This window comes from Moschus berezovskii, chromosome 11 (assembly GCF_049115385.1).
Source record: "Moschus berezovskii isolate FMDL1 chromosome 11, NW_MosBer_1.0, whole genome shotgun sequence".
Lineage (NCBI taxonomy): Eukaryota > Metazoa > Chordata > Mammalia > Artiodactyla > Moschidae > Moschus > Moschus berezovskii.
This window is the reverse complement of record NC_142470.1, coordinates 79,394,321-79,419,127: the sequence shown is the minus strand read 5'-3', so window position 1 is coordinate 79,419,127 and position 24,807 is coordinate 79,394,321. Positions and strand designations below refer to the sequence as shown.

The 24,807-nt window shown below is 48.9% G+C and overlaps 1 protein-coding gene across 1 annotated transcript in view; it reads left to right on the top strand.

Moving 5' to 3' along the window:
- EPAS1 (endothelial PAS domain protein 1) overlaps window positions 1–24,807 on the top strand; it is a 94,247-nt gene that overhangs the window by 32,702 nt on the left and 36,738 nt on the right. The window contains exon 2 of the mRNA XM_055400849.2: window positions 22,042–22,232. Within this exon, the coding sequence (XP_055256824.2) occupies window positions 22,042–22,232 (191 nt within the window). The remainder of the gene's footprint in view (window positions 1–22,041; window positions 22,233–24,807) is intronic.

Genomic DNA, 24,807 nt, shown 5'->3' with positions numbered 1-24,807 from the left:
TCTTTGGTTGGGGAGCTAAGGTGACACATGCCTCATGGATAAAAAACCAAAACATAAAACAGAAACAGTATTGCAACAAATTCAGTAAAGACTTCAAAAATGGTCCACATCAAAATAAAAAAAAAAATTACCTATTTAGGATTTAGATGGATTAAGATCTGTAAAACTCCTTGCTCAAGGAAAAAATATGTTCTGAAACTATAAAGGGCTCACACTGATTTTCCATGTATTCCCGGTTGGTCATGGTGGTAGAACATAGTTCTGGCAGAACATTGTGTCAGTTCATCTGACTCCTCAGCTCTTAACAACTGGGGCATCCCAATGGTGCTCTCAGCCCCTCCTCTAGAGGGCAGCACACAGAGGTGGCCCTGCAGAGCTCTCCAGCCACAGCTTTGGTAAAGCTTCAGTTCAGTTCAGTCCCTCAGTCGTATCCGACTCTTTGCGACCCCATGAATCACAGCACGCCAGGCCTCCCTGCCCATCACCAACTCCCAGAGTTCACTCAAACTCATGTCCATCGAGTCGGTGATGCCATCCAGCCATCTCATTCTCTGTCGTCCCCGTCTCCTCCCACCCCCAATTCTTCCTAGCATCAGACTCTTTTCCAGTGAGTCAACTCGATGCATGAGGTAGCCAAAGCTTAGTATTCCTCAATGGAGAAGGCGATGGCACCCTACACCAGTACTATTGCCTGGAAAATCCCATGGATGGAGGAGCCTGGTAGGCTGCAGTCCATGGGGTCGCTAAGAGTCAGACACGACTGAGCGACTTCACTTTCCCTTTTCACTTTCATGCATTGGAGAAGGAAATGGCAACCCACTCCAGTGTTCTTGCCTGGAGAATCCCAGGGACGGAGGAGCCTGGTGGGCTGCAGTCTATGGCGTCGCACAGAGTTGGACACAACTGAAGTGACTTAGCAGCAGCAGCAGCGGTATTCCTCAAGCTTCCTTATCAAAGATGAGTTCTGCTCCTAAGCTTCCTCACTCCATGCCTTGGACACTCTAGGTCCACTCTCTTCAACAGTGTTTAAACTTAGGTTTTGAGGAAAATGCCTCCTGTAGCCCTCCTATCTCATAGTTTCTCAAGGTGGATATGCAGACCAGACCATTAGTGACCCTGGCCTACACAGGTGACAGGAAACTTAACAATACTTGGCATATTGATAGTGCAAAAGACTGATATAGACAGCAAGGTTACCCTGTCCAGGAAACTAGGGGCACCTCCTGCTGGAAGGGTTGAGCTGCGGGCTTGAGTGGGCCTGGGAGGATGAGTGGAGGCCAGGTCGGGTCAGTAGATAAGATGGGTAGAGATACCAGGTACGTCCATTCCCCCACAGTGACCCCCTCCCCCACTGCTCCTCACTAAGCAAACATGGGAGGTGGCAAAGCCAGTTAGATGCACGGAAAGGAAGTGAGATAGAAAGGACAGATGAGACGGGAGCGTGAACACCCCCCCAGCCAGCCACCGGTCACTGAGAATTCCTGCTCATCACCCAAGTGGTCAGTGCTGGCCTGGCTTGATAGGCCAGTTTGGGGCCTCCTGGCTTCAGATGAGCGGACCACAAGCCCTCACAACACATCAGTACATTTCATTTATATAGCACCCTCTGTGAAGCACAAGGACGTATCGTATTTGCCGTCAAAACACACCTCAACCGAGGCACCCACCAAGGTAGAGGGGACAGCTGGGGTCAGGAGGTCTAGAAGGGTTGAAGGGGCAGTGACTTGCTGTTGTGACCCTTCAGAGAAAAGCAGGGATGAAAACAGTTCAGAACCCTGGCCTGCCTTCCAGGCCAGCACTCCAGGCACCTTTCTTCTCTCCCCAGTTGTACCCTCGTCTCATTCCCCATTCCCCCCTCCTTTCCGTTCATAAAAAAGTTATTTTTTCCCCAAATAAGCAAGATGGAATCAAACTTTGCAACCTCCAAATGTATGAAATAAACATTATTCCTAATGAGCCTCTGGGAAAGTGCTCACCTTTGAACTTGGCCAAGGATTATGGGGGAAAGAAAATGTCTTAAGAACTCGATAGAGTGTTAGAGTTTCCTGGATTTTTTTTTTCAGTCAAGTTACATATTACATTTCTTTTCCTTAAAAAGGGCAGTTCCAGAAATCCTTCCTGGATGATTAGTCCATGTCCAAAAGCGGAGACCTACAGTTGGCTACTGACGCTGGCTTGGGGATTGTCATCTGGGTGCTAGACAACAGCAGAATGGGAGACATAGTTCCCAGAATGTGCTGACTTTCCTGGGACTCAGCCTCTCCACTCTGGGTCCTTTCCAGGCAGGAGCAGAGCATGTAGGCTGTCCCAGGGTGAGGAAAGGGGAGGCCTGGAGCAGAACAGGAAGATGTTCAAGAGAACCTGATAGCCGAAAGGTAATAGGGCCAAGGAGGCCTCCTACTGAGATGAGCTGTTTTCCCCGAGACCTTGCCTGTTCACTGGGCTATGCTCCTCTCTATTTCTGTTTCCAAGAAAGAATAAGATGTCTGTTTAACTTTCCCAAAGATAAAACACTATTGGCTATCTCGGTAACCTCTGCTTGCCTCACATGGATTATCAGACATTTTCATTTCCTTAGCTCTTCTTTCCTCACAGCCAAGAAACTCATCACTAGACATCAAGATGAATCATTCACAGGAGGAATTCCAACTAGGAATGTGTAACTGCGCAACACATTCTGCTTGAGGTCCTGGAACATTTGTGATGCCTGGGTTTGCTGTAACATGTAGAAGACTTGGTGACATTTTGTTTCCCTTTCTTTGAAACTTTTCCTCCAAGTTTCCATCTTCAGGCTTTAATCATGACAGAGGCCACCAGCTCTGTGCTACCCTGTCCCTGTGATGGCAGGAAGTGCCCTGGGCATCCCCAGTCCCACAGAGGATCTGCGGGACCAGGGCTTCACAGCACCCGGCAGCATGGATGTCGGTTGCTGAACTGTCAGCGATTCATGGAGGCTGCCTTTCTCTGACCCCTCCCCAGCCCTGCACACGGGGACGTTTAGTACACAGCCCTTGAATTGAAAGTGCCCCGTGTACAGGCTGCCTCCTGTCCTGCACCTGTTTACTGCAGATGGCTTTTAAAATAAGCCATCCTGCCAAGAGCAGGTTCCCCTGGTGGCTTCGAGGTTTGTCCAGGTTCTCTAGAATCTACAACTTAGCAGTGACCTCACAAGTCTTGGCTCTGGCGAGGCAAGGTCTTTGCGCCAAAACAGGGTCAGCACCCATGGAGATAATCACCTCTTGTAATATCCACACAATCATCTCATTGTCAAAGCACTAGGAATGCAAAAATAGAAGAAATGCCACAACAGGGTTGCCCCATGGTTGCGCTAACCCAGGCTTCTGCTTCTTACTGAGGGCACCTTGGGACACCTCGGGAGGGACAGTCCCCCCGTTCTGGGTCGATCCCAATTGGTTAAGGCCTGTGCTCCCAAACCTCTTTACCAGGCCTGGTTCTGGTCCATCTTGTCGGCACCCCATCACACCCCTTCTTTGTCCTGGCTCACTCCTGTTTGTCCTTACTGCCTCCTTGAGAAGCCTTCCATAGGTCTGCCTTTCTTCTCGCCTGGGTCAGGGCACACTCTGTGCTCCCAGAGCTCTGTTTACTGACTTCATCAGCAACAGAGACAACCCTACATGTCAGGCGTGATTCTAAGTGTGCTGCACATATGTAACACTTATTCTGCACAGGAGCCCAGGAGGCAGGAACTTTGAGATGACCTGTTTTACAAGACACAGGTTCAGAGAAACCTCAGTGACTTGCCCCGGGTCACAGAGGAAACATCTGCGCCCCCAAGCCCAGGCTGGCTGTCTGGCCCTAGGCCCTGACCTGCTTGTCCATCTCCATCACTAGACCGTCAGCTCACTGCGGTCAGGGACCCATCTTTCCTCCTGTGTACCCTAAGGCTGGTGCTGAGCAGGCACTCAGTAAATGTTGACTCGATTAAAACAAAAGCTCACCAAACATAAACGCCAGATGGGATTTAAATTCCAAAGAGCCACACTTCTTGACAGAAGGCTAAAATGCAAAGGAGTCCTTGCTCTCTGAGCTCAGTAATGGTGCTTTTCAGAACCCTGGTTGCTTTAGGACTTCTCCTGCGTGCCAGAGTTGTACAGTTTGGTGGGTGTAGGGCAGGTGCATTTCTCACAGTCTCGAAGGCGATCAGAAGTTTCTCCAATGAAACCAGAGCTGCATCTGGCATTTTTTAAATAATTAGGAGAAACTAGTAAGCAGAGACCCAGCAAAGAGCATTTCTTACTTGATTCTGGAAAAACGAATCTTCTCCTCCAGTGTGGCAGCAGGATTTGAAATGTCCCAGGCCTGCAACACAGGAGACCCTGGTTCAATTCCTGGGTCACTAAGACCCCGCTGGAGAAGGGATATGCTACACACTCCAGTGTTTTTGGGCTTCCCTGGTGGCTCAGACTGTAAAGAATCTGCCTGCAATGTGGGAGACCTGGGTTCAATCCCTGGGTTGGGAAGATTCCCCTGGAGGAGGAAATGGCAACCCACTCCAGTATTCTTGCCCAGAGAATTCCCACGGCCAGAGGAGCCTGGCAGACTGCAGTCCATGGGGTCGCAGAGAGTAGGAGATGACTGAGGGACTCAGCACAGGCACAGCTGAGAGAAGCCATGGGAGCTGCCAGGACTACACAGCCACTCAGGTCCACACACACAGCTAATCTTCTAAACGGTTTACTCAAACCCAGTGTGGCCTCTGCGGCTACAGGGACTTGGGGCTGTTTTTTCCTTGGGCTTAAAGTCTTTTCTCTGCTGCTGACTCACATGTTAATGACTGCTTCCCACAAAGTGGAATTAGCAGTGCTGCCCCACTCGCTGGCCTGGGTGTTACACGGTGCTGCAGTCAGGGGACCCTCGTCCCAAACACAGAAACCAGCCTTTGCTTTAGAGGCTCTGGGGTAAAGGCTGCTGGGGGCACTCTGCTCGGCCCAGGATACCAAGGGTTAACCTCCCAGTCTTTTGACCAAAATCTCCTGAAAACTGGTGTAGGCAGGAGTTTCGGTTCCCTGTCACCTGTCAGCATTAAAGGGCAGAACTGGTGTTTCACAGAAATAATATTGACTTGTTTCTCTTTGACTGCTAGGCTGGATAATGAAGTAAAAATGACATTATCTCTAATTAAAGTGATTTGCAGAAATCACTTGTAGAATCTCAGTACCAGAGATTTGCCATTAGCAGGTTAGCCAGATAAGAGGAGCAGCTGGGTTCTGTTAACCCCTCCTGGTCTGGGGTGTGTGTATGTTGGGGGTGGGTATGTTAGGGGGCAGGGTTGAGTTTAGGGGACTAGATTTTTAAAGATTGAAGTGTGGGCTAATGGTTTATTCCAAAGTACAGGTCATTCTCCAACCCTTCTTGCTTGCCTTTAAGATTGTATTGGGTTTTTAATGTCCCCCCGCCCGCCCCGTCTGAGGGTTTTTGTGTTTAGTAACTTTTTTTCCTTTTTCTTTTTTTTTGGCTTGGCCAATTTTCTCACCTCTATTTTATATCACCGAAGGGGTGGAACCCTGGCCAAGCTCCAGCATCCTCCCTGCCAGAAATCTGACTCCCGAAAGGGCATGTCCACATGTGACATGGGGGCTTTGGGTGATGGTGGTGTTGGCAACAGATCACTCTGTTGTCTCTGGGAGGTGGGGTCAGAGGCAGAAGCCTCCCTGGGCTCATCTGGAGGGTAGGGAAGGTGGGGTGGCAGGGTGGGGGAGAGGCAGGGGGAGCGAGGAAGGAGCGGGCCACCCGTGTCCAGGCTTGTTCACCAGTGTTAGTGAAAGCTGCCTGGCGTCTGGCACATTGAACATGATGTGGACACAGGCACAGCCAGCAGCTTCATATGAAAACGTCCTGAGGGTATGAGGATCTGGTTCCCGGGAATAACGAGGAGTCATTGGATGTTAAGTAACCTGGTGATGAATGCAGCCACCCTCACACCTCTTTATTAACCCACTTTCTACCCGGAAAGCAGCAGAGCATTATAGCTCTGCCTAATCCTACTGCTGGGGGATCACACCAGTTTAGCCTTCACTCCAGCTCGCCATACCATATCTGAAAGAGCTGGACGAAACTGTTATTGTTGGGGTAAAAGGCAGTCCCAGCCTCTGATACATTAACTCTTGACAGTTTGCATCTGCCCTCAGAGAAGATCCTTAAGACAGGGAATACTAAGGTGATGCTCCCTTGAAGTTAAGTGAAACAACTCAATTCTCTGGCTGTTCAGGGCTGGCAGAAGAGGGGAGATCAGTGTGGACTGGGTAGTGTGACCAGGAAAACCTCTGTGGAGCTGATGGGCCTATGTTGGTTCTGAAAGTACAGGGTTTGGAATGTAGGAAAGGAGGAATCGCATTTCAGGTAAGGAAAAATGTACTGGGCGTCAGGGAGGGAGCTGAGTTGTGGGCAGTGGTGCAGAATGTAGTCTGGTTGGAGCAGAGGGGTTTGCTGCATAGATCTTGAGGGGCATCCACAGCTTGAACGTCACGGTGAGGGCAGTAGGGAGCTGCCCCTGTTTTTTTAAATAGGGGAGGGACATGCTGAAATAACTTGGGGAAAGCAGGGGTGGGCTGGTGTGCTGGTCCTCTCTCTGAGATCTGGTTGGAAGTGTATTCTTCTTGATCCGTGGTCAAGGAGGTGAGAGGCAAGGGAAAACAGCTAGAGGATGGAGGCTAAAGTCTGAAAACAAATGCAACACCGCTGGAGCCCGAGGGGGCATGCGGCCTTGCTCAAGTTTGTTTTCTGTCCCACGGGCAGTGTCTGAGTGACCGTTCAGCAAGAATGCCTTGCCGAAGTCTCTGCGGGCTGGACCGAGGCTCCCGCTCGTGGTGGCCCAAGGGTTGCTGCCATATTTAGAGCTCTTAACAAAAGGACTTGTTTCCCCTGGCTCTGCTCCCAAGGAAGAAGGGTTCCCATATTTGCTGTCCACTGTGGCAGAAGCACAACCAGCAGAAGAGGGGTCCAGGCTGGGTTCTACCCTGCCCACCGCCTGCTAGGTCAGCCGCTAACTGGTCAGTCAGGCAGGCAGTTACCGACTCAGCAGCTTTATTATCGTTGACAGCCCTCCCCTGTGCTTGGCCACTCAGCCCTGTGTGCTGAGTGAAGTTATTCTCCCCATTTGGACTCTTCCTGTCTTGCACCCACCTCCAGTATGTCTCCTGACCCCTGGCACCCCTGTTCGCTCCCCAACAGTATCTTCGTTCTAACCCCTCCTGCCCTCACGATTACCTCCCTGTATCTGCTCCTCCTTCGAACTCCCTCTTGAGTGACGGGCTCTCCCCGAGTTGTCCAGCTTTACAGACTTTCTGCACTCAAACTCCCATGGCATCTGCTGACCCCCAGGCCATTCCTTCAGGACTTGACTCTTCGCTTCTCTGCAAGCTCCCTGAGGTCAGGTGTGGTCATTCCATCTTTCTTTCTATTGCTCACAGACCCGGCACATGAAAAGGGATTCACAAATACTTATCGAATGAGTGGAGAGAAAAAGTGGTTGCTGGGGGGGAAGAAAAATGCAATGTATTTCCCAAATTACTCAATATTATCACTTGAGAGCATGATAGTAATGTGAGGAAGACTCTTTGGCATTTCCCATGGTTTTTGATGACTTCTGTACAAAAAAATGGAATGTAGCTTCCTAAACGTGCATGAATATCTATCTCACTTCACATCATAGTATGAGGAGGCAGAAATGAACAAACAATTTACACGTGACCGTGTAAACAGGCTAAAAATTGTGGTTCTAAAGGAGAGAAAGGATCTTGGGTTCTCTCTGGCTTCCTTTCTCTGTCTTTCCTGTTTTTTTTTTTTTTTTGGTCTTTGCTTTCTCCGTTCTATAAACAGGGAGGCTAGAAGGGGTATGGAATCGGAGGAGGAATGAGAGAACCCGTGCCTCCCTCCTACCCCAACCCTTGCTATTCTGAAATACTTTAAATACCAGGCACCATAAGTTCTGGTGTCAAATTGGGATTAGTAAGGCAGATCCTGTGGATAATTCACTATTAATGTATGATCAGGCATCAGTTCTGATTAGAAGTCTGAACAAATGTTATTTTCTTTGAAATTGAAGTGTCTAAAATAAAGAGGAGAGAACTGACCCTGAAAATCGTGTCCTGTACTTGAGTTCTCCCTGACCACTGTCTGTTCCAGTTTGGGGCTTTTTAAGTTTTGTTTTGTTTTTTTTTTTTTCAGCCAGAATGTCTGACGACACTGCCAGGGGAATTTCTGCCCCCTCCTTCCTGAATATACCCAGCGCTGGCCCCTGAGGCAGCCCAGTTCTGTTTTCTCATGACACAGTGATTATTTTTGGCATTGTGCATATTTTCTCTAATGCTATTACCTCCCCTGCCGCCCCTACTCCCCTCCACCCCCCCGTTGCCTTTTGAGGAGCAGTCATTGGGGCACTCGTTGTGGAGCAGGGGGTTAATTTCAGTTCTGAGTAGTGAGGGGGAACTAGAGGGGCAAGGGGACTTCTCCTTTGCCTCCGCTGCAGCACCCCAGCTGCCCCCATGGTGTCAGTGCAGAGGTCCTGGCCCCCGCTGCTCATGAAAGAGCCTGCTTTTAGCAGGCTCTGGGCTCCCCATTCATCCCCTCTGCCGGCAAGATTTGAGGGACTATCTCGAGGTGACGCTGGGGGCCGCACCTCAGGGATGGCATCTTAATGACTTGACTTGGCGGGCGTTAGAGCAGCCCCATTCAGAGCGAGTTCACTCCCTGTGCAGTTGGCTCGCTCGGCCTCTGATCATAGATGTTCTCTTGTTCACACTGCATGAGGAAATGGAGATTTCCAAGTGGGAAGCAGCCTTCCCAGTGCTTTAACTCTTCCCTTAAGGGGAGAGGAGCCTCAGAGAACAAAACACAGTCTAGGCTGGCCCAGCTGCAGCTCCCGGGAGAGGAGCAAGGCCCAGGGCTGGGGATGGAGGCCAAGATAGCCGGGATCACTTTCTTTTCCTCCCTGAGAGGGAGAGGAGGTGAGTAAAGGGCACACTTGAATTGTCCTTAAAGTCGAGCAGCAGATATTTACTCAGTTTGTCTGCCGTGATCCAAGGTTCCCTGAAGGACACACTGAAGTAGACGGTGTTGTGTCTGTGTCCCACCCCCAAGCACTTTCTTGCAGTCTAGTTATAGCAGCAGGAGATTTGTATAGAAAAGCCAGCAAGACTAGGAAACCTTTAAGGAGGGCCAGTGAGAAATGTAGGTGGGAGGTGCCTTGGAGGAGGGAGTGAGAGTGGCCAGGGAAGTGTCTGGGGGAGTAGGGCTGGAACTGCCCGCCAAGGGATGGAGTTTTAAGAGACAAGAAGGGATGAGGTGATAGTGGTGAAGATGTGAAAGAGGAGAGGAACTCCAAGCAGGGCCTGGTGAAATCCTATCAAGAAACAGAAAAAGTCAGATGCTTCCTGGCAGAAGAGGAGACTGACTTGTTAGACTTTAGGTGACTGTGGATGGATAAGGACGGCATCTCTGGGCAGCACTGACCCAGCTGGACACTGGCATCTCCCTCACATCTTTGGTCTCCAGGTCTCTTGTGTCCCTGGGTCTCTTTCTGTTTAAATTGCAGACATGGACAGTGGAATGAGCATCGTCTAGGAGGTGGTTAGAAATGTAGAACCACAGACCCCAGCCCAGACCTGCGGGTCAGAAACTGCATTGTAACAGGATCCTGGGGTGCTTTGTGGGCAGAGTCAGGTTTGAGAAATGCTGGTCTGTGTGACTTCACGGGCAGCTGTCAACAGCACTAGTTCAGACCTCAACTCTGATTCAAAGAGTTGGGGAAACACACAAACATCTTGAAGTGTCTCTGCACTAGGGCTCTTCTTAGGTGGAAATCTTTTATTCTAATTAAGAATTGGATTAGAATTTTCATGAGTGATCTAGAACCGTGAGCAATTTTGAAGAATTCACAGAATGGAAATCACTTAAGCGGTTTTTATCCAATGTCTCCAGTTCGTACTACTCTGTACTATTTATGCTTTGGAGCACACCAGAGGAGCAGGTGGTGGGGCCCTTTCCCTCCAGAATGGTTGTTCCAGTGAGGAGACAAAGGCTACAGAAGTGAAGTGAACAGAGGACAACAGGGCCTGATGGTGCGATGCAGGGTCTCTGAACTGGGAGGCGGAGAGGTCAGCATAAGCAAGGCCTTCCTGGAGAAAATAGACCTGGGGAGGTCCTGCAGGATGAGTGCGATTAGACAAACCGAGGGATGAAGAGCATGTCCTCCAGGAAAGGTGTGGGGAGTAGAAGAGAAGGGCTAGGTCTCAGCCTCTATGGGGACAGTAAGCTGCTTCCCACTCCCTCCAGGGTAAGTGCTTGCCTCCTGCTGCGGAATCATTTTACATCTGGGGCAGGGCTTTTTTTTTTTTTTTCTTTATCCCTCTGCTGTGAAATTTCTCTATCAGTTCTCTTAGTTGAAGGCAGTGTTGTAGGAACAGGATGGCTGCCTCGGCAGAATGGCTGGAGCCAAACCACAGATTGTGCTGTTGGAAGCTTGTGGGATTCAGAGGAAGTTGGCTGCTGACAGAGAGAAGCCCTCGGGAAAACCCTTGATCAGATCTGGTACCAGCTTGGGTGTGGGGCAACACCCTCACGCCCAGGGAAGTGGCACCAAGGAAAAGCATTTAGCAAGAGTGGAAAGTGTAAGCTGTGTGCATGGAAAGCCAGGGAAAGTGTTGGTTGTTCAGTTGTGTTTGACTTTTTGCAACCCTGTGGGCTATAGCCTGCGAGGCTTCTCTGTCCGTGGGGTTTCCCAGGCAAGAGTACTGGAGTGGATTGCCATTTCCTTCTCAAAGGGATCTTTCCAATCCAGGGATTGAACCCAGGGCTCCCACATTACAGGCAGATAGATTCTTTACCATCTGAGCCACCAGGGAAGCCCTAGTCTTTTCTTGTGTCTGTAGATGCTGACAATAAAGTAGGAACTTTTTTTCCTTGTGAAACAGACATCTCCAAGCAGAGAAAGGGGATCCTACTGGGTCTGGTTCATTACTGTGGGACTGGTGAGACTGACCTAAGACAAGAGGGTGAACGTGATGTTCCCTCTGCTGCATCCCAACCAAGACTCATCACATTAAATATCCTTAGAGGGTTTCACCCCAATACAGCTAAACCTTCTGAACCCGTGAGAGGGATCTGCCTGTGAGCATTTTGGGGAAGGTTGCCCGATTGCCATCAATAGTACAGTATGGAATTTGGGGTCAGATGGTAGGTTTGAGTGCTGGCTCCATTGCTGGGTGACACAGGGCACATCACTAACATCCTTGGAGTCTGTTTCTTCATGTGTGCAATGGGGCTGATACAGGCCTACGTCATCAGGTTGTTTCAGATTAAATCAGAGGCAGTGTGGTGAGAGTTCTTTATCAAGGAACAAGTGGTGCATGTGGTCCTTTCTTAGCTGCAGCAGCAGCCCCTCAGCTTGCTGGGATTAATGAGTCCCCCAGCTGGAGTCTGCACGGTGCAGTTGGGCAGGCAGGAATGGGCATCGGAGGCCAGAGACACCAGTAAGGAGCCAGGCAGATGCTCCATGGCTGCTCACTTTCCTCCCTCCTTATGGGGAGTCTTCTCTCTCAGTGCATGGGACATGATGCGATCAGGGCAGACAGAAATTACACCTTATTTTTACACTGGGGCTGAGTTCCTACTGACCAACAGGAGAGGCCATCTTTGCAGAACTGGATTCTCCAGTTTCAATTCAATTAGTCATCTCTCTTCAGATGTTTTAACCTGGGCATGGCATGAGGGAAAGAGGAAGCCTGAGAGAGCTGGTCAGAGGGCAGGGAAAGTTGCTGAGGCAGTGTGCACGCCCCGCTGTCCTTCTCTGGCGCTCTCCCTGTGGTAGCACCTCCTCTGGCGCTCTGCGTTCAGTAATGGCAGCCATGGTCTTGACGATGCTGCTCCCAAACTCATCTCTTCAACTTCCACAGGTGATCATGGTGAGAAAGTCATGGGGAGCTGGCAGCAAGCTGGATACGTGTCATCTTATATCATAACAAAAATATAAATTAAAAGACAACACCTGATAGAAAGGTAGTTATGATAGTGTTATTTATAACAGCTAGAAACTAGAAGCCATACTCTGAGCAACAGTCCAGCACATTGTGATCCACCCATACAGTATGACATTGCTGGCGGTTAGGAGTATCTTTAGAGAGTTCTCTAAAATGTGATAAATATTAAGTAACAAGCCATGTACCCAATGAGATCACAATATTTTTCTTTGTACTTTTTGCGTTTTCAAAATTGCCTGTACTAAACATGCAATACCCTGACTTCCACCAAAGCCTTTTTAAAAAGTGGTGTCTTAAACTAGGTTATGTGATGGTAATGCATAATGAAGATCTGTTTCCAATTGTATGAACCATCAAGTGCTTCTTGGCCATGGGCTCTGTTATGTGTCCTGGAAAAAGTCAGAGCTCAGAGGTTTGGTTCCAGATCCACACATTCCAGTACCTTTCTGAGCCTCTATTTTCCTCGTCTCTAAAATGGGGATAATAGTACCTGCTCTTTGTGCCCTGCTGGGTAAGATTTACAGATCAGTGTATAAAGTGCACTGTAAGCTGTAACGAGTGATACAAATGCAATGTGTTGAATAGAGAACGACGCGAAGTCTTGGGCTTGGTGAAGCTCAGCATAGAGCCAGCTGGTCGCTGTTACTCCTGTGCACGCATGCTTTTCCCAGCTGGGCTGGGGACTGCACATGTCCTCAGATGACGTGAGGAGCTGGGTTATCTGGAGCCCCAGATGGGCTGTACCTGCAGAGCTGCTTGGTAATTGGGTCTGCTGCTCTCTTCCCCAAGGCTGCCTGGGGCCTAGGAGGCCACCAGATAAGCATCTCCAGTGGGCCCTGAGCAGATCTGACCATTAGAGGGCCATGTTGGGTGGGCCCCAGACATTACTGTCAGTGCTGAATGCAGTCCAGGCCCTGTCTCCCCAGGCACAGACCATCAGAGGGGTCAGGCAGCCTGGGGGCTTAGCCTCAAGAAAGGGGTGGTGGGGAAGTTGAGAAGTGAGGCACTTCCAGGATCCCTCCTTAAGGGCAGGGCTATGTTGCTTCTCCAGCCCTCCTCTCTTCTTTGTATCCCTTCTTTCAGGGCTTTTGATGCCCCAATCTGGAGTATTAGTCTTATCTCCCAGTTGGCCTGTGCTCTCTTTCAGGGGAGAGGCCAGTCCTCTCCCAGAGGCGTGCATGTTGCAGGGTGAATAGTGCCTTCCACCCTTGTAAAGTTCTGTCTGATCTGCCCAGTTTCTACTGAATTTGCTCATTTAAGTTCTTCTGTTTCACCTGGATAATTTTGATGCCTTTTCCTCTCCTGTATAATATATAACTTATGTAATAGAGTCCACTATAGTTCACTACTGCCTCTAGACAAACATCAGAACACATCCAGAAAGTTGGCCACACCACCCTCTTCTAAAGCATTTTTGCAACTCCTTTGGAATCGCCTTCAGAGCCAAAGACCATTCTTTTCAATACCTTCAATTGTGGCAAGGCCTTATCTTTGAGGGCATATTTTATTCTTTCAAACAACTGAGATCCATCTACAGCCAAGTCTGGTGACTAAAAGGGGTGGCTAAACAGGATAATACTGTTTGCAGTTTGAAATGAAGTTAGTTCTCTGAAGTATTATGATGGGTTTGTGCAGCTCTGAGGTCCTTTCTAAAAGACCTCCTAAAATACTTAAAGTGCCGTGACCATTTAGGGCTTCCTAGGTAGCTCAGTGATAGTAATTCACCTTCCAGTGCAGGAGATGTGGGTTTGATCCCTGGGTTGGGAAGATCCCCTGGAGGAGGAAATGGCAACCCACTCCAGTATTCTTGCCCAGAAAATCCCACAGACAGAGGAGTCTGGTGGGCTACAGTCCATGGGGTCACAAAGAGTTGGACGTGACTCAGCAACTAAACAGCAACAACAAATGGCCGTTTCACTGTAATAAAGTTTGTGCCTTCTCCTAAGGTGGCTGTATTGGAGGGTTGTTGCCTTGTATGTAGCCTCGATTCAAATCTGTCTCCTTATTTTCACCTCCCCCTTTCGGTCAGTTATACCTCTGGGGCACTGATGGTCACATGAGCTCCTAGATAAAATAACTTTGGTTTACGATGGTGACCTCAGATTTGTTGTACATAATGAGTGTGGACACAGTCCATGATAGAAAAGACGTGGTTAGGTTTAAGTACATCTGCATTTATTTCAATCCTCCAAAGACCCGCGATCACAGGCTCAGAAATCTGTTAATAGGCCCTCCAAGAGATGCTCCTGCAGGCTAAAGTTGAGATCCACTGCTCTACAAATGTGGGACCAGTACCACTGCATAATGTAAGGATCAGAGGAGAATGTTTATGAAATGCACCTAGCCCCCGTGCTCAATAAATATCAGTTTCCTTTTTTCTTTTTCTTCCACCGAAAAAAAAAAAAGCCTTTTTATTTTTAAAGCTCACTGCTTTGCAGTGGTGGTTCCCAGCCCTAGTTGCAGAGGAGAATCACAGGGGAAGCTTTAAAACCCCTGATGCCAGGTCAGGCATCCAGTTTTTGAGGCTTCTCTGGTGATTGCCATGAGCAGCCAAGATTGAGTAGCACCAACTTTGGTTCTGCTCTGATTTAAGCCACGAAGCCGTCAACTCCTCGGTGCAGGGCAGCCACTCCTGGGTGGGATCTGGAGCTCATTCCTTCCTTCAGGCATCCCTCGTGCAGCAGCACTGCAGCCTCAGTGAAGGGACACCCTCCCCATTGCATTGGACCTTTGTTTCATCCATTTACAGCCTCCTGCAAGTTGGTACCAGGTTAGAATTTCACCATCAGCCAAGAGACTGATTCAAACTGGCTCAATTAGCTTGTCTCTCTCTCCCTAACCTGCTAAAAATCCATTCTGCTTCTAAGCCATCTAACCTTACAGGGAACAGGTGTATTGTTTTGACACCCTGATGGCCTACAGGCATTAGTCATGGGAACCCTAATCCCGCTAAAGTTCAGGAGACTATGGCTAATTAAACAACCAGCCCCCTTGGTGTAGAGGGTGACATCTCAGGGGCCCCAGGCCAGGCTAATAATGGTTCCATTACTGACTTAAGTAGGGATCCCTAAGCCAGGCTTAGAGCAATGACTCCAAAGTTAGAGACTTTTTAAGATAATGAAGCTCTGGGCAAAGAGGTTTTTCCCTGTTTAACTTGTAGCATGTACCTGCTGAAGCTTTAGGACAGTCATTTTTGTTTTATCTTTTGACTGGCTGCCTGGTTGTTTCCTTTAGTTGAGATCGAATGTTTCAGAATTTGAGATTTTAACTTGGAAAGAGTATACACTTGTGTATATGAAAATGTCCCCCCAAAGTGAGAGACATGCTTGTTCTCCAGCTGCAACGTGAAGAGACATTCATATAGGCTGGACCTGCAGCTTCAATAGAGCACCACGGAGCCACTTCTGATGGCCCTGCACCAGACTCTCAGCCCTGAGTGAGGCAGCCTGCATCCTTCCCCGATTCCCCTTCTTCCCTACCCACACTCCTTTTGTGCTCTGGCCACATGATGCAAAGAGTTGACTCATTGGAGAAGACCCTGAGGCTGGGAAAGATTAAAGACAGGAGGAGAAGGGGGCACCAGAGGATGAGATGGTTGGATGGCATCACTGACTCAACGGACGTGAATTTAAGAAAACTATGGGAGATAGTGAAGGACAAGGAAGCCTCTTGTGCTGCAGTCCAGGGGTCGCAATGAGTCAGAACAACAATTAATTCTTAATCCTACTCCGAAGCTTCCAGGTCTTTTTCCAAGGTGAGTGGGGTGCTCACCCAAGGCAGCCTCTCCTCCCACCCCACCAAGGAATCTTTATGTCACTATGGATTTCCACATCGCCCTCCCCTGCTGCTTCCTGTGGTGTACGTGGACATCCAGTTGGTGGGGAAACACCTAACACAGCCTGGTCCATATTGAAAGTAGACAGCAAATAGCAGCTTCCTTGCTGCCAGTGGAAAAGCTTTTGACCTTGAACCCAGAGCTAGGTTTGAGACCATGTCTTTTAGCAAGTCACTTCATCTGTCTACATCTCCACTTCATGGGAATGGTGATTTCTGTTTCTCAGGGATTTTATGAGACTCACATGAGATAACATGTTAAAAAAAAAAAAAAAGTGCTTTCTATACCCCTCAAATACTGTGAGGATATTGCCATTCGTCTATTTGGATCAGCTGGAATCCTGCCTCCCTGGGTAGCCTGCCTTGACCTTGCTTGTTGCCACCCGCTTGTTTCTTTTCTTAACCACCTATTGTGCTTTTTGTCTGTATTTATTTGTCTGGTTAACGGTGATGTTTCAAGTTGGCACCCCAATCAGACTGCATATTCCTTGAGAACAAGGAATGAGCATCTCAGCCACAAGGTCCAGAAGGGAGCTCAGTAAATACTTCTGGGTCTGCATGAGGACACAGTCAACCAGGGCCATGTTCAGATTATATATTCCATATACCACATATTGTAGAGGACCACCCCATGGCCACAGGAAGGCCACCAAGAAGGATAAGAGCAGGGACTTTGTAGAAAGGGAAACTGGATTGAGAAATACATTTCTGATGATCTAGAAAACTTAGATAAAAAATATTTTTACCAAAAAACAAATAAACCAGAGAATTGTAATATGCCATGTCTAGAATTATCATTAAAAAAAAAATTCTGGTCTTTGCAGTGAATTCTAGGACCCATCTAGGGAGAGAAAATAAGGCATATGTACTTTAGGACACGAAGCCTCGTTGACCTAAGAAGGACCAGCAACATGACCCAACAAACTGGTCAAAATCAGCCTGACCAACAAATGAAACTGCATCCCTGACACAGTGGTGACTTGGTAATGAGCAGCTGTAGGGCCAAAGTCTGACTGCAACTAGTGCTCAGATTAGCCTGGCAGTGGAATCATTGATATCAGCCATGGTGGAGAGCTTTCTTGTACCCCCATCCCTTCTATACTCATCTCACTTGATCCTGACAAAGAAGACAGGAGAAGGCTCCCATTTCACAGATGAGGCCATCGAGGCACTGAGAATGCATTTCCTTGTTCAACATCAGATAGCGAGATAATGGGTTGCCAGTGTATTAACACCAGTATTAATACAGTGTATTAACCAGTGTATTAAAACCAGTCCTCCTAACTTCCCGTCCCCTGGTCTGTTGGCTTGAGAGGCCCAACCTGTGGGGTGAGGTCAACTGGGTGTATCGGTTGGGTCAAGGCAGGTCTTACCTTCACATTTAGCTGTAATTCTTCGTGTTGCTAATTCAGTGGTGGCAGTGCTACACATGTTTGTCTGTTCTTCCAAGAGTCAACATTAGACAGATATCTCTGGGCTGTGTCAAGGTTAACTAGATAATCCAATTAAAGTCATGCTGGTCCCAGAGCACTACTGTAAAAACAAGGTACCTGAAGTGGAGCTCAGACATTTAAACCAAGAGTCTGGGTGAGATTCTCAACCTTTCTTTTTCTCAATGTTAAGACTTTGCTGTTTATTTTTGCTAAAGCCACTATCTCCTGCCATTAAGCAATAGAAAGAGTGTGTTTTGTCCTGAGAAGAGATGGGATCTAGTCCTAGCCCTTTTGCTAATTAGCTGAACTGTCCTGGGTTAGTAACTTAACCTGGCAGGGCCTCAGTTTCCAGATCTGTGAAATGGGGACAACAGCAGTGCCTGCCTTGCCCATCTCACATGCAGGTGATGAGGATGGAATTAGACAGGGAGCACCTATGTGTCTCAGGACTTCTAAGTATCTGCTCACTGACTACCGTCTCCAGGGGCTTATATAGGCACTAGCTTGTGACCTTGAAAAGTTAAATATGATGTCTGAGTCTCAGTTCCCACATGTGTAAATTATGCTCACAATGCCTCCCATAATTGTCCCATTAAGAGGATTATAATGAGGTACTGTATGTAAGGTGCTCAGTGAGTATCCAACACAAAAGTGTCAGTAAACATTTGTGCAGCCAAGGGAACACAGTAGGAGCCAAATCTCAAAGGCCATTGCTGGACAGAGCGCCAACTCCAGACAGCCTTTTCTTCCCTGGCTCTTCCTCTCTGTATGCTCTTCCACTTCAAGGAAAGGGTGATGGCAATGGGAAGCACTGTGTGTGCAGATCTTGGCATGAAGGTCACAGCCTGTGCTGGTGTCTATTTCACTCAGGAGTTCTTCTCTTGTTGCTGTTGTTTAGTCGCTAAGTAGTGTCCAGTGCTTTTTGCTCCCCCGTGGACTGTAGCCCACCAGGTCCCTCTCTCCCCTGGGATTTTCCAGGCAAGAATGCTGGAGTGGGTTGCCATTTCCTTCTCCAGGGGATATTCCTGACCCAGAAATCAAACCTGCATCTCCTACATTGGCAGGTGGATTCTTTACCACTGAGCCACCAGGAAAGCCCAGGCTTTCTCTAGAGGCTCCTAATGGCTGATCATGTGTTGATGATGCTTTTTTCAGAAAGTGTGAATGTAGGTGCTGGAGAGTGGGATCAATGTCCTAAAGACACCAGCTTTCCTTTACCTGCTGTCATGACACGCAGGTGCAATGGGTAGACTGCTGTGACTACAGCATCCTGTCTCTTTCCCACCCTCCCTTCCTGGGCCAGGACGCCTGCACACCTTGACCAACTGCTTGCACTTCACAGTCAGAGGGAAGGATTTATATGCACAATGGAGTATTACTCAGCCATTAAAAAGAACGCATTTGAATCAGTTCTAATGAGGTAGATGAAACTGGACCCTATCATACAGAGTGAAGTAAGCCAGAAAGAAAAACACCAATGCAGTATACTAATGCATAATATGGAATTTACAAAGATGGTAACGATAACCCTGTATGAGAGACAGCAAAAGAGCCACAGGTGTATAGAACAGTCTTTTGGACTCTGTGGGAGAGGGCAAGGGTGGAATGATTTGGGAGAATGGCACTGAAACATGTATATTATCATATGTGAAATGAATCGCCAGTCCAGGTTCGATGCATGATACAGGATGCTCGGGGCTGGTGCACTGGGATGACCCAGAGGGATGATATGGGGAGGGAGGTGGGAGGCGGGTTCAGGATGGGGAACATGTGTACACCCAGGGCGGATTCATGTCAGTGTATGGCAAAACCAATACAATATTGTAAAGTAATTACCCTCCAATTAAAATTAAAAAGAAAAACTTACATTACCATATATAAAATAGACAGTCAATAGGAATTTGCTGTATGGCTCAGGAAACTCAAACAGGGGCTCTGGATCAACCTAGAGGGGTGGGATGGGGAGGGAGATGGGAAGGAGTTTCAAAAGGGAGGGAATATATGTATACCGATGGCTGATTCATGTTGAGGTTTGGCAGAAAACAACAAAATTCTCTGAAGCAATTATCCTTCAATAAAAAAAGAAAAAAAAAAAAGGCCAACGGGAGGGACTAGCATACAAACTGCCAGAACCGGCTGGAGCAAGAGCAGAATGGTCCTACGGGCAGGCTCTGAGGGAGGGTGTGAGGAGGGGTGGGGTGCTGGGCCCAGAGCCCTCACAGCTGAAAGTCAGGGGTGGGGGGTGGCAAGGAGGAAGCAGGTTTGGTAAAGGAAACAGAAAAGGGAGATAGGGCAAGAAAAACAATCCCACCCATTTCACAATTTTTCAGAAGGTTCTTCCAAACCGTCGAGAACTGTTGGAGTTTCTTCTTGCATTCTGAATCTACTATGCTTAATCCATCCAAGGAGCTGGATGTTCTGTTGTTTTAAAATAAAGCATGTTGTAAAGTCAAAACAGTGCCTCTGCCCCAAATCTTGAGGGGTTTGAGAGACAGCGTCCCCAAATCTTGAGGGGTTTGAGAGATGGCATGTCAACATTTGGGGAATCCCCAAAATACTGATTTTTTTTTTTTTTCCTGTCCAGATAACAGGCTACAAAGCCAAACAAAAGGAGAAGTAACCTTTGGTTTTAGAACTCTCAGGAGAAAGGATAGACACAGCAAGCCGGAGCTGGCTGGGTGAGGCCTTGAGGGCTATGAGCGTCATTGGACACTTGTTTATTAAACAAGCAATATAGGTATTTTATAGAAACATAAGAAAATACGGGTAAGCACTTAAGAAAAAAATCTCCTCCTCACCTCACTGACCTGACACTGTGAACATTTTTGAATGTAGGGAGGCACGACATCATTGGTGGGTAAGAGCCTAGAGTTTGGGGCCCAGATGCCTGGTGTAGAGTCCCACTTCGCTGCCTCGAGGGTCTCTTAGAGGCTGCAGGTGAATTACGGCAGCCCCCCCTTATCCGTGGTTTCACTTTCTGTGATTTCAGTTCCGCAGTCAACCCCAGGATGAAAATGTTGAATGGAAAATTCTAGAAATAAACAATTCATAAGTTTTCCATCTCATGCCATTCTGAGTAGCATGATGAAATCTCTTGCCGTCCCACCCCGGACATGAATCATCCCTTTGTCCAGTGTATTTGTGCCGTACATGCTACCTGCCCATCAGTCTAGGGAAAAAACAGTACATGTGGGGTTCCTGGACTGGCGGTGCTTTCAGGCATCCACTGGGGATCTTGGAATGAATCCCCGCGAATAAAGGAGGGGCTGCGATGCTCAGCCTCTATCAACCCATTCCCTCATCTGTAAATTAGGGATAATAATAACTACTTCCAAGGGTAGTTGTGAGAATTAGAGAAGCCAGTGCAGTAGCGCTTAACACAATCCCTGGAATACAGTGAGCACCATATACAGGGCAGCTGTAAGAATAATAGTCATTAGCGTTTTATTATATTTCTAGATTTTTCCTATACAAGAAGTGCTATGAATAATACGTGTATTTCCATGAAGATAGGATCCTGCTATACTCTTTTGTAGCATTTTTACTCTCATGCTCATCTTTTCATGGACAAATTTGTTATTACTATTAGCTAATACTGCTTTTGGACTGCAAGGAGATCCAGCCAGTCCATCCTAAAGGAGACCAGTCCTGGGTGTTCATTGGAAGGACTGATGCTGAGGCTGAAACTCCAATATTTCGGTCACCTCATGTGAAGAGTTGACTCATTGGAAAAGACCCTGATGCTGGGAGGGATCGGGGGTGGGAGGAGAAGGGGACGACAGAGAATGAGATGGCTGGATGGCATCACCGACTCAATGGACATGAGTTTGGGTGAACTCCAGGAGTTGATGATGGACAGAGAGGCCTGGCGTGCTGTGTTCATGGGGTCACAAAGAGTCAGACACGACTGAGCAACTGAACTAAACACTGTTTTACCATCGGGATAGACCTGGCACTAAAGATTTCCCATATGTTATCACGTTCAGTCCTCAACATTAACTCTGTGGGGCAAGCGCTGTATAATCATTTTACAGATGAGAAAACTGAGGCTAATCAGTTTAAATACTATAAATGTACAGAGCTGGCGAGTGGACCTCTCTCCTGCAAGCAGAAGGGAGATGAGACTGACTGGAAGCCTATGCTGGTAGATCAGAGAGGAATCGTGTCTGTGCTTAGTCCTCTTTAACCCTTGGCAGGTGTGTGCTTTGGGACATCAGACAGATAAATGTCCATCTGGTTGACTGCTCCTGGGTTCTAGTGGCGTTTTCACTTATTGTGATGGAAATCACTGATAGGAAATAGAATCTAAGGTCCAGTAGTGGGCTTAGTTGTTTAAGCATTTTATCCAGAAGCAGTTATTCATCTTGTTCTCCAGAGGCTTTGACACAGCCATCGAAGCCACTGGCCACAGCTTCCTCACACTTCCCTCTTTGTCCTGGGCGCTCACGTCAGTCCCCAAATAGTCCCAAGCATTGCCAGTGGATTGACTTAACCAGCAAGTCTTTGCTCAGACTTCACCCACCGGAAGCCCTGGTGTGGACTCCATGGCGTGCGGGATGGGAGGGCGGCTGAGAAGACACGAGATGCACAGAGGCAGAGATCTTTGTCACCTGTGGCTCAGGTGACCCATGTGAGCCCACTTCAGCTCAGCGGGAGAGTCTGGCCATGCCTTGGATGGGGGAGTCCTGAGGGTGACATGACCGGGGGTGTGATGGGATGGCAGTGATGTTCTGGAGACTAACCCCTAACTACGAGACTAACTACGTCTCTCAACGTAGGAGCAGCTCAGAGAGGAGGAAGGAGAAGTCCCGAGATGCAGCCAGGTGCCGGCGGAGCAAGGAAACAGAGGTCTTCTACGAGCTGGCGCACGAGCTGCCCCTGCCCCACAGCGTGAGCTCACACCTGGACAAGGCCTCCATCATGCGGCTGGCCATCAGTTTCCTGCGCACGCACAAGCTCCTGTCCTCGGGTGAGGCCGCAAACCCTGGGCTCCCTCCCTCCGCCTCCCCCCACCTCGTTCTCACACGCAGGAGCCACAGCTGGAAGGCCACAGGCACAGAGGGAGGGTTTTCCTCCCCAGGAAGCCCCACTCTGCACACCTTCCACCCACAGCAACACCATCATTATCATTTTCTTCTCTTTTGTTGAACCTCTTTCCAGCAGTGGCCTTGGTGTGATTACCATCGTGGGCTGAAGCCCTTGGCAGCCGAGCGGACACAGAGGGCTGGGAGAGTGAGCGCCGCTGGTGCTGGCTCCCAGGTGCCATGCCCGCGGCGGTCAGGTCCGCTCTCCAGTCCAGGTTGGACGAATCCTTTAGGGAACATCTTAGTGTTTGTCCGCCGGCCACCTTCTCCGGAAGGCAGAGGTGTGCACATGTGACCCTTCCCTCTTACTAGCCAGGATGCCAGGCAGATTATTCCGTGTCTGTGTCCTTAGTTTCCTCATCCGTAAAAGGGGTTAGAATACTTACTGCTCAGGGTATCTTTAAGAATAAAGTGAGATAATGTCTGTGAAGCACAGGCCCGGCCACACTGGGGAGCCCCGGACAGATCATTATCTCTCCTCAGAACCCACGAATTCTCACCTTCCCTGCTATCTCTGCAAGTCTCAAGGTCATGAAACTTTTTTCCCCCTCAGAGTTCACCTTCTTCAGAATACCATTTCCTGTTAGTCCAGACCAGGAGGAGGCCTGGGGCTTCTGCCAATATCAGATCTGACAGATAGTCAGTCAGTCCTTTCTAGTCTGCCGGTTTTGTAAGGAGACTGGGCAGGGGGCCGCGCCCCTCTGCACCCACCGCCCCCACCTGGCCGTGTCACCGTCAGTACCCGCGTCCGAGGTGGGGGCAGAGCGGGGCGGCAGGGGGAGTTCTCGCGTGCTTGGTTTTCAGTTTTCCCGAGTGAGCCGTGTACCTTGGAGCGGGGTGGACTCTGCCATCCTGTTATGCAGGGGCTATTCTGGGAAGGAAACCCAGAACAGAGGGAATCCAGTGTGAGGCGGGGAGGCCGGAGCGCCATGTGCTATTCTGGGCCCGGGAGCACAGGAAGGATATGGGGGGAAGACTTTCAGAAAATAGGATGACAGCGCGGTGGGTCCAGGGTTTGGAGGGCTAACCCTGGCCTGAAAATCTAAAGCGTCTCAGAAAAGAGCAGACAGGAGGGAGAGAACCCAGGGTGAAACCGTGCTCTCAAAATACTTTGAAAGAAGCAGTGCAAGGCGATGGCAGCCATGCTGTCATAGACGCTATGGAGAAAGAGACCCATGGACTGAAGTGTAAGAAAGGCCTGGAGATGCCATCGCAGGGCACGGGAGTACCTGTTTCCTTTAAAGAAGCATGCCTTCTAGGGCAGGTGAGGGCAGTGTCAGGCTGAGTTGGAATCATCTTTCCCTTTGCACAGAACAGGGAGTGGAGGACTTAAGGACTAAACGGAGACCCCTTCCCCACACCCAGAAGCATCTCGTCTTCCCTGTTCCAGTACTTGAAATTCCACTCTGAGACACTAAATGAAATTCCACTTTTAGACACTAATTTTTTGGGGTTCATCACTACTTCCTTTCACCACCATCACCCCTGTTCCTCCACCAACAGGGGTCCCCAAAAGGAGTAATACATTAATCCTGAGACAGCTCTCTGATTGAATTTGGGCTTGGAGGATGTTTCTGCTCATTTCACAGATGATTAGAAGTCAGGCACAGAAAAGTTAACTTTGCTGCAAAGTTAACTTGAGCACCTGGAGCTCAAGTCCTTTTGAATCCAGGGGAAAAGAGACACAGAGGGCTGGAGCATTCTGCAGACTTGGTCGTCATCACCTGAAGATGTGGATGGGGCCTGGTGTTTGGGGAGAAAGGGGGTCTCCCTTGGTGGGGAACCAAGATTAAATGGAGGCGTCGGGGGCTGGCGCTGATCAGTGGGTCTATAGGAGATCCTTACACACCCAGTGGCTATCTCTACCCTCGTTCTTGGTGCGCGGCCTCGGGTTTCCAAGCTCTCCCATGCATAGCCGCCCCCCTCAGCGGTTCAGGGTTGGCTTGGACAGGACACGTATCAGAGGCTCTGAGCACGTCCGCCTGCAAGTGTGCTGGCGAGAGCCCCCTGTGGGCCAGGCACGCCTGGGGAGATGGGACCAGCGTGGCCACAGCAAGACCTCACATATCCCTGCCCAGGGCCTGTTGCAAGTTGTGGACACAAAGTGCCTACCCCCTGGCTGGGCTTTTCCCGGGACCCACCGGAGCACTCAGCATGTTGGCTCTGGTCCTCTCGGCCCCGAGGAAAGAAATGACAGAAAAGGATAGAAAGTGTCCACATTTGGTCATCTGATGAAGGAGCAGTTCTGGGGGAGGAGGCGATGGATGGCTCTCTCTGCCCCTCTTCCAAGTTGCTGCCACACACTTTTCAGACCAGTTATTGACGTTGTTTTTAGGAATTGTATGCGAGACGATCTTAATCATATTTTGCCTGTTTAAAACATGCAGCGCAACGAAAAGATGTACAGGATTTGTGGGCAGTTAGACCTGCCCGAGAGCCTCAGTCAGGTTGCAGGTTGCC